At 38.6% G+C, this 14,643-nt stretch overlaps 1 protein-coding gene across 2 annotated transcripts in view; it reads right to left on the bottom strand.

The window, feature by feature from the left end:
- Lpin (phosphatidate phosphatase LPIN) overlaps positions 1 to 14,643 on the bottom strand; it is a 257,365-nt gene that overhangs the window by 40,362 nt on the left and 202,360 nt on the right. For both annotated transcript variants that reach the window (XM_090385615.1, XM_090385616.1), the window contains one exon: positions 9,301 to 9,540. In XM_090385615.1, coding sequence (XP_090241741.1) covers positions 9,301 to 9,540 — 240 coding nt within the window. The remainder of the gene's footprint in view (positions 1 to 9,300; positions 9,541 to 14,643) is intronic.

The following is a 14,643-nucleotide window of genomic DNA, read 5'->3' as shown; positions in this document are numbered from 1 at the left end:
CTGCACTGCTCAGCAAACTTCATATTTGACTGCACAATTATCCCCAGGTCTTTTTCACTTTCCACTTCCCAGAGTGTAGTACTACACAGTTGGTACATTTCTCTTGGGTTATTGCTACCCATATGCAGTCCTTTGCTTTTGTCAATGTTAAATTTCAGTTTCCACTTCTCAGCCCATTTGCCTAACTTATCTAGATCCATTGGAGTAGCATACTGTCTTTACTATCATTAACAATCCTGGCAACCTTTGTATCAACTGCAAACTTGGACATTAAGCTTAATACACCTTCATCAATATGATTGATAAATATACAAAATAACAATGGGCCCAGCACCAAACCCTGGGGAACTCCACTAATAACATTTGTCCACAAAGAGCAGTGTCCATTGATTCAGTTCCTTTGTGACCACATCATAATATCCAATCAAATTAGTCAGACAAGACCTCCCTTTAACAAACCCATGCTATGTCTTAAACTATTACTGTAACCCTGTCTAGGTGATCTTGCAATGCTTCTTAACCAGTGACTCCATTATTTTCCCTGGAACACTAGTTAAACTAATAGGTCTATAGTTACTTGTCACCTTTCGAACCCCTTTTGTGAATTGGTGATATATTTGCACACCTCCAGTCCATGGTGACCTCCCCCGAGTCCAAGGAAGCTCTCATAATCATGGCTAAGGGTTTGCTTAGCATTAGCAAAGGCTCATGATGCAAGAAAGCAAGCATATATAGCATCAGCCAAAAAAAAAAAAAAAAAAAAATTCACCCATCCACTCGCTCCAAATGTTTGTCAAGTTCTGCCTTGAATCTATTTAAGCTATCAACTTCTACAACGACAGATGGAAGTTTGTTCCAGCAATCAACCACCCGCTGGCTAAAGGCAAACTTCCGCACATCTATCCCACAACCGTCTTTCCTCAATTTGAATTTATGCCCTCTCAGGAAATTATTCTGAGCAAGAGGAAGAATCCCATCTGCATTGAGCATGCCCAAACCATTCAAGCCTTTATACACCTCAATCAGATCAACTCGCAGGTGCCTAGTCTCCAGACACTGTAATTTGCAAAATTTCTTAGGCCTTTCTTCGTAAGAGCAACCCTTTCTTCCATTCACTAATCTTGTAACCCTTCTTTGTACTCATTCCAACAGCTCTACATCCTTCTTAAAATGAGACCTCCAGACCTGTATACAGTACTCAAGGTGTGGCCCGACCATTCCCTTATACAAGGGGATAATCACCTCCTTATCCCTGCTAGAAAAATTCCTGTTTATCATTGCAAGACACCATGAGCTACTCTAGCAGACCGTCTGCACTGCTCAGAAAACTTCATATCTGCCTGCACAATTACCCCAGGTCCTTTTCATTCTCTACCACTGTGGGTGCAGTACCACAGAGTTGATACATTACTCTGGGGTTACTGGTAAAGTACTACCCAAAGGTAGTACTTTACATTTGTCAATGTTAAACTTCATTTGTCGCCTCTCAGCCCATCTGCTCAATTTTTTTTAGATCCTGTTGCAGCCGAGTACTGTCATTAGTGTCATTAACAACCCTGCCAACCTTCGTACTGTCTGCAAACTTGGACATTAAGCCTGATATACCATCATCAATATCATTTATAAATACAGAAAACAACAATGGACTCAACACAGAACCCTGAGGGACTACACTAATAACATTAGTCCACAAAGAGCAGTGTAAATTAATTACCACTCTGTCTTCTCAAACTCAACCATCCCTTTATCCATAGCAGCAATTTGCCTCCAATGCCACACTGTTCCAATTTGTGCAGCAGTCTTCCATGTGCAACAGCATCAAAGGCCTTTCTAACATCCAAATATATGATATCAAAGTTATTCTTTGCATCCAGTTCCTTTGTGAGTACATCATAGTATCCAATCAAATTGGTAAGACAAGACTTCCCCTTAACAAACTCATGCTGTGTCGGAGCTATAACTGAAGTCTTGTCTAGATAATCCTGCAATGCTTCTTTAACCAGTGCCTCCATTAATATTCCTGGAACAGAAGTTTAACTAACAGATCTGTAATTACCTATGTCTCCTTCTGATCCTCCTTTGTGGATTGGGGTGACATTTACACATCTCGAGTCCATTGGGCCTGAAAGAGGAACCCCTTGCTCTCGTTCTTGACAAAACCCAATGTAAAAAGCCTCATCCAAATTTTCATTTTTTGCCTGCTTAATGGTAGCTCTATTTCCTAAGCTGTCTTTTGGCCACCATTTTTGCACAAAAGTTTGATTGCTTTCCTATTTTTTTTCCCAACCAGAAACAGTTTGTTTTGCCACTCCTAGATCAAGAGCCATCTTTTTTAAACTTTCCCCCTTATCAATGTGAAAAAGCATGTTCAGTTTTTGTTCCATCGACATGGTAACACTCTTTCTTTTTGCTGCCATTTTCTGTTAACCCAAAACCACAAAAAAATAAATAAAAACACACTAAAGAACTGAGGTAAGGTGTACGCATGGACAATGCTAGCTGCAACTGTCAACTGAATAGGCCAGCACTCGAGATTACCCTACGATTATCTCTGACCATACCATGTGGTCCGGTCAGATTTCTGGCGGTCACAACCATAAAACAATAAAAACAATTAGCAGTCCCCTGTTTGTTAGGCTTTTCTGTTAGTGCAATGTATTATAAACGGATAGTAAACATGATCTTATTGAATTTGCAATAATACCTACAGCTGGAATTCTGTGCGTTTTTACATTATTATGGTGAAATGTGTTTCTCCCTTCCATGAAATCTTCAGTTATATCAAAAACAAATAAATTTTCAGAATGTTCTCTACGTTCCTATTTTTTAAGTTTTGTAACTTGTTACTCAGTTCTCACTTGCACGTATCGTGTTAGCTGCAATTTGTGCATGTGGCGTTCTTTGTTCATTGCTCATCTTTTTTACTGTTTTAAATTTTAAACCCCCTCCTAAATGGCAGTGAACAGAAATATATATTTTTTCGATAGTCAGAATTTTTCGGCAACTGAAAATCCAGTCTGGATTAACAGAAAGAATGGATCATCGAGGTCCAGATTAATGAGGTTCTACTGTAGTTATAATAATAACTGTTAAATGTTTAGAGTTTGCCCTTTGAGGCTTGAACAATTAGATTACCTCTCATCCTTTCTTGAAAGATGTTTACGGCTGAGCTAGAAGTGACAGTAATAAATACTTTGTTTAAAATAGACATAACTGAAGATTATGTGCATGCATACAGTAAGCAAGTAATGAAAAATGTGCAACAATTGCTGTTTTGGTCAAATCATATTTAATTAATGGTGATGCATGAGAAGCTGATTTCAAAATAAAATTAACTTAGAATTACAGAAACATAAAATGATAACTAGCACATTTTATGCAAACAAATTATTTTTAAATACTATACACATCTTAAATTTTTATACTACACTGCATTTACTTAGCAAGTATGAAACTAATGTTTACAGCAGTTGTTCCCAAACTACAGAGCTCTACGGACCCTTTCAAAAATAAAAAAAAAGTTTAAATAACTATATATATATGGTTGAGCACCATTTCTTGGACCCCAAGGGGTCTGCAGACTCCAGTTTGGGAAATGCTGGTTTATAGTACGAATTAATATACTGTAATGTTAATTAACTCACTAGTTTCAGAATTGTTGTCACCGCCTATACTGATTGTACATGGAGATATTCTATTTCCCTATAATTACATAAATAAAGTACAAAAATCTTAATTTTCTGTTTGCAAATTAAGACTTTTTAAATTTACTCTATGCCATTCCTGTGTTGTTGTAGGTTTTTTTTTTTTTGGGCACAAGGGCCTCCTGGGCTATTGTGCTTTTCATTATTAATTTATGACTTCAAAATTTGCATTAATGCCAAGTATTAAAGTTAACGGTTCCTGCAAATTGGATAGAGAATAAAAACTGGATTTCCAGTTACTTGAGTATTTAGGGCATTCTATTAAGATATGTTTGATTGTTAGCTGGGTCGGAGATCAAGGGAGGTTTTCTCCCACAAGCAAGAACAGATGAGTCGTATAAGAATGACCAATACGGAGTCTTGCCAAAATGACTTCTTGCCTGCTTTTCCTGAAACTAGAAGTCCACAGATGAGGTTCTTTTTTAATCTGAAATAGTTATTGACTTGTGCTTGCCACAGTTCAGACCACTGAAACCTACATGCTATTTTAACAGTGGATTTATAATCAGTGTATGGGACTTTCACAGGGCAGAATGATCCACTGTTAGGATGTTTAGCAGCACTATCTGCACTTTCATTACCTGGGATGCCCTACATGACCAGGGATCCACCAGAAGGTGACCAACTGGTTGGATGTTTGATATTGGTATAACTGAGACTGTATCTGTTTCAGAATGGGATGTTGGGAAGAAGTAGTAGTTTGAATGGCAGTGACTGCACTTAAGGAGTCTGTGTATATAAGAGCTTGCTTGAATTGCTGCTTGGTTATATTATCTAGGGCTAGTTTTATTGTATACAGTTCTGCGGTATAGATACTGCATTCTGTAGGAAGAGACACAGCTATTGAAAAGGCAGAACAAATTGCTGCAGCACTTACAGCTTCATCAGTTTTGGAGTCATCCATATAAATATGAAGCTTCGCTGAGTTTTCTAAGGCGTGGCCTTCATGCAGCTGCTAGAAGTTGTTGTTTGGCAAGGAGCCTTTTCTCCATCTCAGAAAGAAATTATCACAAGGAGGTGAGTACTGAATCCAGGGATGCTGAGGAGGAGCAAAGTCTTTGAGGATATGCTGGAAGTTAATATTCCAACTAAGCATCAGTTCTTGCAATCTAATACCCGCAGAGTGGTATTCATTAGGTGTTACGGTATAGCATTACATACTGAGGGTAGGATGAGATGAAATACTTTTCATTTTTGTAGCATAGCTACATAATAAGGATTTTCATCTGAGGTGCAATGGGTTCATTTGCTTCAATATACAGGCTGCGGACTGGAGATGTTCTGACGACTCAGGGCACTATGTTGAATAGTATTCATATGTAACAAGGAACTGTTTCTTGCAGAGTCATAGATAGGCGACCCATAATCTAAGCAGGATCGGATTAAAGTTTTATAAAGATGTGAGAGAGAGTGTCTATCAGCACTCCAGGAGTTAGGAGTGTGTATAGGCTGGGCAAGAGGAAGGATTACATTAGCACCAAGCTTACTCAATCCACTTAAAGCATTAAATATCTCAATCAGACCTGCAAGTGCTTAGTTTCCAGATGCTGCAATTTGGAGAAATGAAGCCTTTCCTGGTAACAGCACCCTTTTGTTCTTCTCACTAATCTTGTTGCTCTTGTCTGCATCAATTCTAAGAGATCTACATCTTTCTTAAAACTAGGCTTCCAGACCTCTATGCAGTATTTAAGATGTGGCCTAACCATTGCCTTAATTCAAAGGGATAATTGCCTCTTTATCTCTACTGGTTTAGTAAGGACATTGTGACTACTATTCCAGGATGACAATGCCACAGCCCAATGGGGTGCAAACTGTACAGCAATGGCATGTAAGGCACTCCAATATTATGCAGTATCTACAATGGGCCCACAGGTGTTAGAAACAAGTTGCAATGAGAATCTAAGAAATTTGGAACAATGCATCTCAGATAGGCCTGAGCAATTATGAATGCGATGGATCGGAAAAATATTCTTGAACAGAAATGGAATAATATCACTAGGAATATCTATGCATACCCAGTTGAATTCAAGCCACTCAAAGGCTTGCTGTTGTCACCACGGCTAGCAATGGACCATTAGTATAACTATTAGTATAATATATTTTTTTTTATCTGAATATAAATTTGATATGATAGGAAAAAAGAATAATGTGGAATAAGGATATACCAGAGCAGCTCTATCAAACCGTGGCCTCGCAGACTTGTTAAAGCTTTGTCAATACTAATTGGTATCACAGCTGTAAACAGCTGACTGGATTCTTCAAAAGATATCATGGAAATCAGCTATCCCATCAACAGGGAGCAACTACTCTTTCTAGATTAGCAGGGATTGCATGGTGCTGTCAGGATGAGCTACAGAACGCTAATCATGACCATCTAAATAGCTAATTTCTAAATATTAACATTTCCCATGTCTGTGGAAAACCTTATATTCAGATTAAGGATGGAAGTTTAAATAGAATGAGAAATAAAGGTTATCATTTCTGTGAGAATGGTTTCCACAGCGCAGTCAAGGTGCTATGTTAAGATTTAAAACAATTAAACCAAGGAGAAGAAAAACAAAAATGAAACAGATTTTATGTGCTGTCTGAAAGATATTACAGGGAATATAAATCAATACTGAAAAATTCACCTAGTGCTGATTAACATAATTTATTGCAGAACAAGTATGACAATTTTAATTTAGTGTAAAATGTTGCAAGGAGCTATGGGAAAAAGTTGCTATCTAAGTTATTACCAATATGAGTGCTGATATCTAAAAGAAAAAGGATTAATTTGATCAGTTAATGACAAAATTGTGGTATTTAGTGGTTAGTGAATAATCTGTGTAACAAATCATTCACTGACATGATGTAATAGGAGTTATGCAATGCACGATTAGTTCCTGCATCCGGTAAATCATAAACAGTATTAGTGATCACTGAATTATGGCTACCCCATCCGTAATGTACTATGTCACGTAGCTTGCAGTATAAAGAGCAGAATGGATTCGTATGTTACACCGGTGGTAATTTGCATCTGATCGTGCAAGACAAAGTGATAAAGTTATGTGCACCCTGCCATGTTGCATTTTTTTCCCAGACAGAAATGGAATCTTCCATGTGTCATCGGGGCCCATACTGTGCACGAGTGGTCTGAGGAACACATCCTGATATGGAACCATCCTACACATGATTGTGGGAGCTTGTGCATTGGGTGCTTCTATATCAGAAATGGCATGTCTTGTTGGTTGATAATGGTCCATTGTGATTAAGGTGTACAAAGAATGGTGTCTAACAGGTTGAACCACCTCCCGCTGACAAAACCGTAGAGGATTACACAAGGTGGGTGTTCGTGGTGAGTAAAGGGTGCAGTGCATTGAACAAGCTCAATGGCAAGTCATTGTGCAAAAACTGGCATTGCAATGCAAAAACAATATCCAAAATGATAATGCACCACACACTCAGACATATAGGGTTCCACAGCAGATGACCAAAGAGGCAGCTTCTCCTCACCACTGATCATCAACAACAGTGAATGCTATGGTGTTAACAACGCACTGGTTGGACACAGAACAAGTGTGCTGAGCAGATGAGTCCAAATACCTGGTGCAACATGCCAATGGATTTCTTCATGCATGGCACTAGCAACACAAGTTCATGGACCCACCACGCAGGTGCCCACTATCCAGGCAGGTGGTGGCTGCTTAATATGGGACACGATTTGCTGGCAAGAACTAGGACCCTGGTGCATATGGACCAACATTTCACTGGTGAGGTCTACTGGCAGCTCTTATGAGAGCAATGCACTCTCCCACGGTGCATTTTTCGACAGAAATCAGATCTTCCAAGACAATAATGCACCATGTCATTAGGCCTGCACTGTTCATGAGTGATTTGAGAAACTTAGTGAAAATATCACCCATCTTGACTGGTCTCCAATTTGCCCGATCTCAACCCAAATGAACACCACTGGGATGTTTTGGATTGGGAAGCAAGGTATGTGGACATGCACTGTCATCTATTCCAACATTGAGGAGAGCCTTGCAAGTAGCATTGCTGCATATTCCTAGAGACATTTTCAGACATTTTGTGGAGCCAATGCTCAGGCGAATAGCGACTATTGTCTGTGCGAACGGTGGCCTAATGTGGTATTAGATAGGCAGTCATAATTCAGTGATCACTAAGTGTATGTGTTAATATTGGCTGTAAATGAACGATTTATTTGAAGATGATTAAAAACATATTCAGAAGATTGAATATTAATCCTTGGTAGCTGAGTAAAATAATATAACACAGGTCAACACGTAAGATATTACAATAACGAAAGTACAATCTTGACTAATTTCATGCTGCTGAACACGAAAATCACATTAAAATTTGTCGATTGGCTCTTGTTTTCGAATTACAGTTGAGGTATCATTGCCGAGTTACTATACATTATCAACTATGGCTCTCAGCAAAAAGCATGGCAACACCACAGTTTAAGTACCACCATGCTCTTATCACGTGATCAGCAACTGTCGCCTCGCTCTGCATAACATGATAAGTTGTCACCTCAAAATGCATTCTCAACTCTATTGCAATAATCCTTGAATACGGCTAGTACTGGGTGATTTGTTCTCAGTTAACAGTTATTCTCTGTGAGATTCCTACTTTTTGTGCGGTATTTGTGTCATATAAGATTAATATGTCTCTTAATTGTGTGAATAGTCCAGATAACTTCAGTTACATATATGGAGAAGTCACATTAGCTTCAAGGAAGCGTCCCTTCACTCAAGCCATAAAAAAGGCCAACTTCTTGTACTTTGGGTGTAAAGTAGGTGACCAGGACAAGAACTGGGCTCTACACATAAGCTGCACTACCTGTTCATCAAAACAACATCTGGGTGAACTGAAAGGGCCATTTTATGCCTTTTGCAGTGCCCATGATATGGAGGGAACCAACAAATCAACATCACAGACTACTACTTCTGTATGGTGCCTCCTATTAGAAAATGGATGACAATCTAGAAAAAGTGGCAAGTGATGTACCCAAATATACCATCTGCAATTTGTCCCATGCCTCTCAGTGAAGTGCTACCTATTCCTGAACAACCTGACTGTCTTTCTGCACACTCTGATGAAGACACTGATGAAACATCAATTAAATATACATGAAGTACAGCAGCCGTCTACATCAAGGGATCCACCATTTTGTCCAAACCTTCATCCTTCTGAACCACATAAGATCGCAGAAAGTGAGTTTAATGATCTCATCAGGGATCTCGAACTGCCAAAGAATAAGACAGAGCTTTTGGCCTCGAGGCTACAACAATGGAATCTTCTAGATCATTCTGTGAAAGTGACAACATTTTGTACTCAAAATAAAGACTATGGTAAATTCTAAAAACAGTAATATAATGGAAATATTTTTGTTAAAACAGTAATGTAATGGAATTTTATGATAGTTGAATGGAGGTTACTTCTTCTCCATTATAAGTTAAGGTAAAGAAAACAGGGAGATGAACAATGTAAAAATTAAGAGATATGGTGCTATTCTCTCCTTTTCTTCTTTGCAACCTTACTTCAAGGAAAGACAATTTATGAAGTTTAAATAAGTCTGACAATAACAACTCACCTATGTAAAGCACTAATTAATGATGTGGGAGATAAGAGAAGAGGTCCATCTGGAAGACAGAGATCTCCTTGTTTGACACTGCGAAGATATTCTCTAGTGCCATGTGCCTGACCAATTGCACGTGCAGAGAGATAAAGCAACTGATAGCCATTATTTTTTATTTGGGAAAACAGTTTTGCCACACCTAGTTGTGCCCAGTCTTTACCAATAATAGGAAGAATATGGCCCAAAACATCTGATCTGTATAATAATAATACAAATATTTTATTGATTGTCATATCAGTTTGTCATATTTTAGCAAATTAAAGATCAACAAACCTTTAACAACAAGTTACTTTATTATATAAAGTTATTTCCATTTAAAATGTAAATCTCTCTCTCTCTCTCTCTCTCTGCATTTAAAATGTAAAAGAGAAAGAGAAAAGCACAACAATTACCAATTTCATAAATGGATTAAATACAAGATATCTTCTTCTTAAGTTAAATTATATCTGAGAATAACCATTCTAATAAAAAAAAATAAAAAATAAAAAAATAAATCACTCAAGTTATATAGTTTAAATCAAAAAATCTTTGACATGTGGTTCAAACAAAGTGCAGTTATTGCTTCTAACTGCTGAAAATGTTAGATCTGCCAAAATTCATTGATTACTAGCTGTGTATAAGGATGAAATTGATGATGTTGGCACTGTTTTGTCAGTGGGTTCAACAAATCAAAGGTAGTGAAACGAGTTTTTTTTTTTTTTTTTTTTGTTAGTTGTTGGCGCATCAGCTTCTATGGCCATATTGCACCTCCCAAAGTTTTTGCATTTTACTGTGACCCAAGCCCGAGGCGGGAATCGAACCCGCAACTTTTGGGTTGCCAGGCAGGCACTTTACCTACCTGGCTAGCCCGGTCGGCCAGTGAAACGAGTAAACTATTTTGAATGATTATATTCAAAGTGGACAATTGGTAATGAAACTGATACAACACAAACAAAGAACAAATGAATTTATTTATGGAGATTGTCATATCAAACATTCAGATATCACAGCAACTTTATCGATTTCTAAAGAACATTTCGTTGTTGTTGTTGTTTGGTTTTTTTTAGGAGCATTAGCAACTAAGGCCATATTGCTCCGGGATATGCGGTGGTCATTTCCTGACCTTTCCGCATCCTCCGTATTTGGTGGTGACGGGCTCGAACCCCGGTCTAATCAAGAAACATGTGCTACGCACTGCTGCTCCTTCCCACCTGGCTACGGAGGCCCCAACATTTCGTCTGAGCCAGGATACAGAATGATGTGCACCAGATGCATTATTATCCAGGGGGTGTAATGAAACGACCACATATTTATTATTATTTTGTTAGCATCTTCCAAGCATAATATATCCATTAATAAGACCAGTGGAAGTTTGTAAACTTGTGACAAACTTAAGAATGCATTTTTTAGAATGTTGCATATTGCAATTGGCTTATATTATATTAAAATCTCCAGGTTCATTTTCTGCCTACATAAAAAGTTCACAACAACTGTAACGCAGTTATTAATCAGTTCCAACTAGATTTTAAACAGGCTAAGACTAGAAAACTTGCTTCTTGTCCAAATGGTAGTCAAGCATTCCAGTCTCTTGTTAAAAACTATTGGTCGCAACTTTTGCACATCTTCATTCCTACCTCTGTCAAAACTAGATGGTTCTATTGTAACTTCATCCAAAGATAAAGCTGACCTACTAACAGTCCTACTTCTCATGTATTGATTATCTTGGTAAACCACCTCCGACCATTCCCAATACACTCATTCAATGCCTCCTGTGGTCTTCCATCAAAAGAATTTGAATAATCTTGATGCTAAGAAATTCCAGGTCCTGATGGTATTTTTCACTTGTTTTCAAAACCTGTGCTCCTATGTTTACTCTTGTTCTGTGTCACTTTTTTCACTTTCTTATCCCAAAGTTGTTTCCCCTTATTCTTGGAAATTTGCTCATATCCAGCCAGTTCCTAAAATGGGTGACAATTCCCTCTCATTGTTTATCATCCGACTCCACTTACTTCTACTTTTTCTAAAGGAATGAAGAAATCAATTAAATTCCAACTCAAACTACTTGTTTAAGAGTTGTGGTAACTATGACGTATAATTATATAGCATAATACGCATCACTGCATTTAGGATTCTATTAGATAGCGTAGTATTGACAATTAATTAATTAAATTTATTGGTCTTATTCATTTAAAATATCATGCCCCAGATTAGAGCAGCAAAGCAACGGGCACAAAGTGGCAGGAGTGCTGTGACTCGGGGGAGACTTGAGGGGGGTGATTCTCCAATGCATCACAGCCTAAAAAAATGTGCAACTTGTGAAATGGTTGCCGAACTCTCTGGAACAGAACATGATCTAGCCAAGGAGTATGTCTTTGTGTGTGCCAGGTGCTGAGAGTGTCTAGAAATTAGACATCAACTCAGCGTTCTACTGGGCGTCTATGAGAGCTTGAAGTGTAGGGTAGAAGAAATTAATATGAGGGGCCCCGTCAAGCTCTCAGCTGCCCAACTCAATGCCAGAGCTCACTCCTAGGTATTGTTGGTGGCGTCTATTGTCAGGAAGACAGGGAATATATTGTGTAAAAAGGATAGATGGAACAGGACCAGGATATGGCCAACAGGGGCAAAAGTTGATGACGTTGTAGAGCATATATCTTTTAAGGGCACAAAAGGTGATATTGTTGTACACGTTGGCACCAATGACATTAAGAGTAGGAGATCTGCAGATTTACTTAACAAGTACAGGTCAATGTTGCAAAAAAGTCGTGAGTTAGGGTTAAATTTGAAAGTGTCTGCAATTCTGCACAGACACGATAGGAGGGAGCACATGATGAGAGCCTTGTCAATCAATTCGGCCATGGAGGGAATGTACAAGGCTCAAGGAGTAGAATTTTTTTCAGCGTGGACTGTGCTTGTTAACAGGAGAGATTGCTTCTGCAGGGATGGGATACACTTAAATAGAAAGGGTGCAAGAATATTTGCTGATGCTACGAGGCAGTGTTAGGTGGGTCGGAAAACTGCTAGCTTGTGGGGGGGATTCACAGACTAAAAGGTTAAAAGTAGCCACAGACAGAGTTGAAGGTGATTCTTGCACAACTTCTATTAGAATAAGTAGCGACTTGGAGCGAGGGATGCTGGGGATTTCAGGGACTGATGGCAGTCATCGTGAAACAGGTGGGTATATGGGATGTGTCAGGGGGAATAGGCGCATGTATGCCAATGCTAGAAGTATAATGAATAAATTTCATGAATTTGAAGTGTTGGTCAAGACATCAAAGACGGACACTGTTGGGATATCAGAGACGTGGTGTCACACTGATATTAGGAATACAGAATTGGAATTTGGGGAGTACAACATGTACAGAAAGGATAGGAAGGGAGGAGGTGTCATGCTGTTAATTAAAAAAAAACATAAAATCAAAAGAAGTGCATCCAGTTGATATAGACGAACAGTGCACTGTTGAGTCAGTTTGGAGTGACATAAGCACAGTGAAAGCAAAAATAAGAGTAGGAGTGTGTTATAGGCCTAATGACTCTAATGAGTACAATGAACAATTGTACAGAGAAATAGTGGGCTAATAAATCAGAATGTCTTATAGTGGAGGATTTTAACTTCCCAGATATTAACTGGAACTTGTGGGTTGGTCACTCACACACTAGTAAGACTTTTGTGGATTTATTGGACGTTGTTTGTTTGTTATTTGGTTTTTAGAGCATTAGCAACTAAGGCCATATTGCTCCGCAGATATGCAGTGGTCATTCCCTGACCTTTCCGCATCCTCCGTATTTGGTGGTGACGGGCTCAAATCCCAGTTTAATCAAGAAGCATGTGCTATGCACTGCTGCTCCTTCCCACCTGGCTATGGAGGGGCCTATTTATTGGATGATTGTTTTCTGCAGCACCATGTTCGAGAGGCAACCAGAGAGGGTAATAATCTTGATCTGGTAATCAGCAGTGATCATTCGTGTATTAAGAATTTGAAGATAAAGGAACCATTAGGTGGCAGTGATCACAGTGTACTGATGTGGGATTTACTTAAAGATATAATTACCATCAGGGGTTAAGGAAAGGGTTTTTGCTTCTGTAAAGGTGAGTACAGTGGTCTCAGACAGTTTTTAAATTCTGTACAGTGGGATCAACTGACGATGTTACCAACAGTAAATTCGAAGTGGGAAGAATTCAAGGAATTAATCGTGGAAACTACTAAACGTTTCATACCTAATAAGTAATATTGTTCAAGGTTTAGGGCTAAATGGTTATCAAATGAACTAATGAGACTCGTGACAGAGAAGAAAAATGCATGGGATGCATATTAATTATCAAGCGACTCAGAAACCCATGGCAGATATAAGCTAGTCTGTAATCAGGTCACAAAGGAGGTTAGGCAGGTGAAGGCACATAACGAGAAATCTTTGGCTAAGGATGCTAAGAAAAACAGCAAAGATTTCTTCACTTATATAAACTCTAAAATGAAGGGGATGAATCTGATTGGTCTACTTGATATCGATGGTTCGACTGTTGTTGACGATCCTGCTCAGATAGCAAACAAACTGAATGAGTATTTTGCATCTACATTCACACACGAGGAGGTATTAAGGTTTGAAAATGGAAGGATATCAAATTGTAGCAGGGTGCTTAATGATTTTGTAATAACTGAGAACAAAGTGGAGGAAAAATTGTTGAAGTTAAACATAAGAAACATGCCTGCCAGTGTGGATAGGATCTATCCAGTTATATTAAAGGAGGTGGCAAAGCAACTAAGCAAACCCTTAGCCATAATTATGAGAGCATCCTTGGATTCAGGGGAAGTCCCCACGGACTGGAGATGTGCAAATGTATCCCCAATTCACAAAAGGGAATCGAAGGGTGACACGAGTAATTACAGACCAGTTAGTTTAACTTCTGTTCCGGGTAAAATAATGGGAGTCACTGGTTAAAGATGCATTGCAGGATCATCTAGACAAGACTGCAGCAATAATTCAGACACAGCATGGGTTTGGTAAGGGGAAGTCTTGTCTGACAAATCTGATAGGATATTATGATGTGGTTACAAAGGATCTGGATACAAAATTATTTACAAATATATATCAAAATTATAAATATAATTTTGATATATATATTTGGATTTCAGAAAGCTTTTGACACTGTTGCGCATGGAAGACTATTGTACAAATTGGAGCAGAATGGTATTAAGAGTAAGTTGCTACAATGGATAAAAGGATGGTTGAGTGGGAGAAGACAGAGGGTGGTAATGAATGGGTGCTGCTCTTCGTGGACTAATTTTATTAGTGAAGTCCCACAGGGTTCAGTGTTGGGTCCAC

This window comes from Mastigoproctus giganteus, chromosome 12 (genome assembly GCF_048544385.1).
Source record: "Mastigoproctus giganteus isolate SK-2022 chromosome 12, ASM4854438v1, whole genome shotgun sequence".
In the NCBI taxonomy this organism is placed as follows: domain Eukaryota; kingdom Metazoa; phylum Arthropoda; class Arachnida; order Uropygi; family Thelyphonidae; genus Mastigoproctus; species Mastigoproctus giganteus.
The sequence above is the reverse complement of the archived record's forward strand: the minus strand, read 5'-3'. Positions and strand labels throughout refer to the sequence as shown.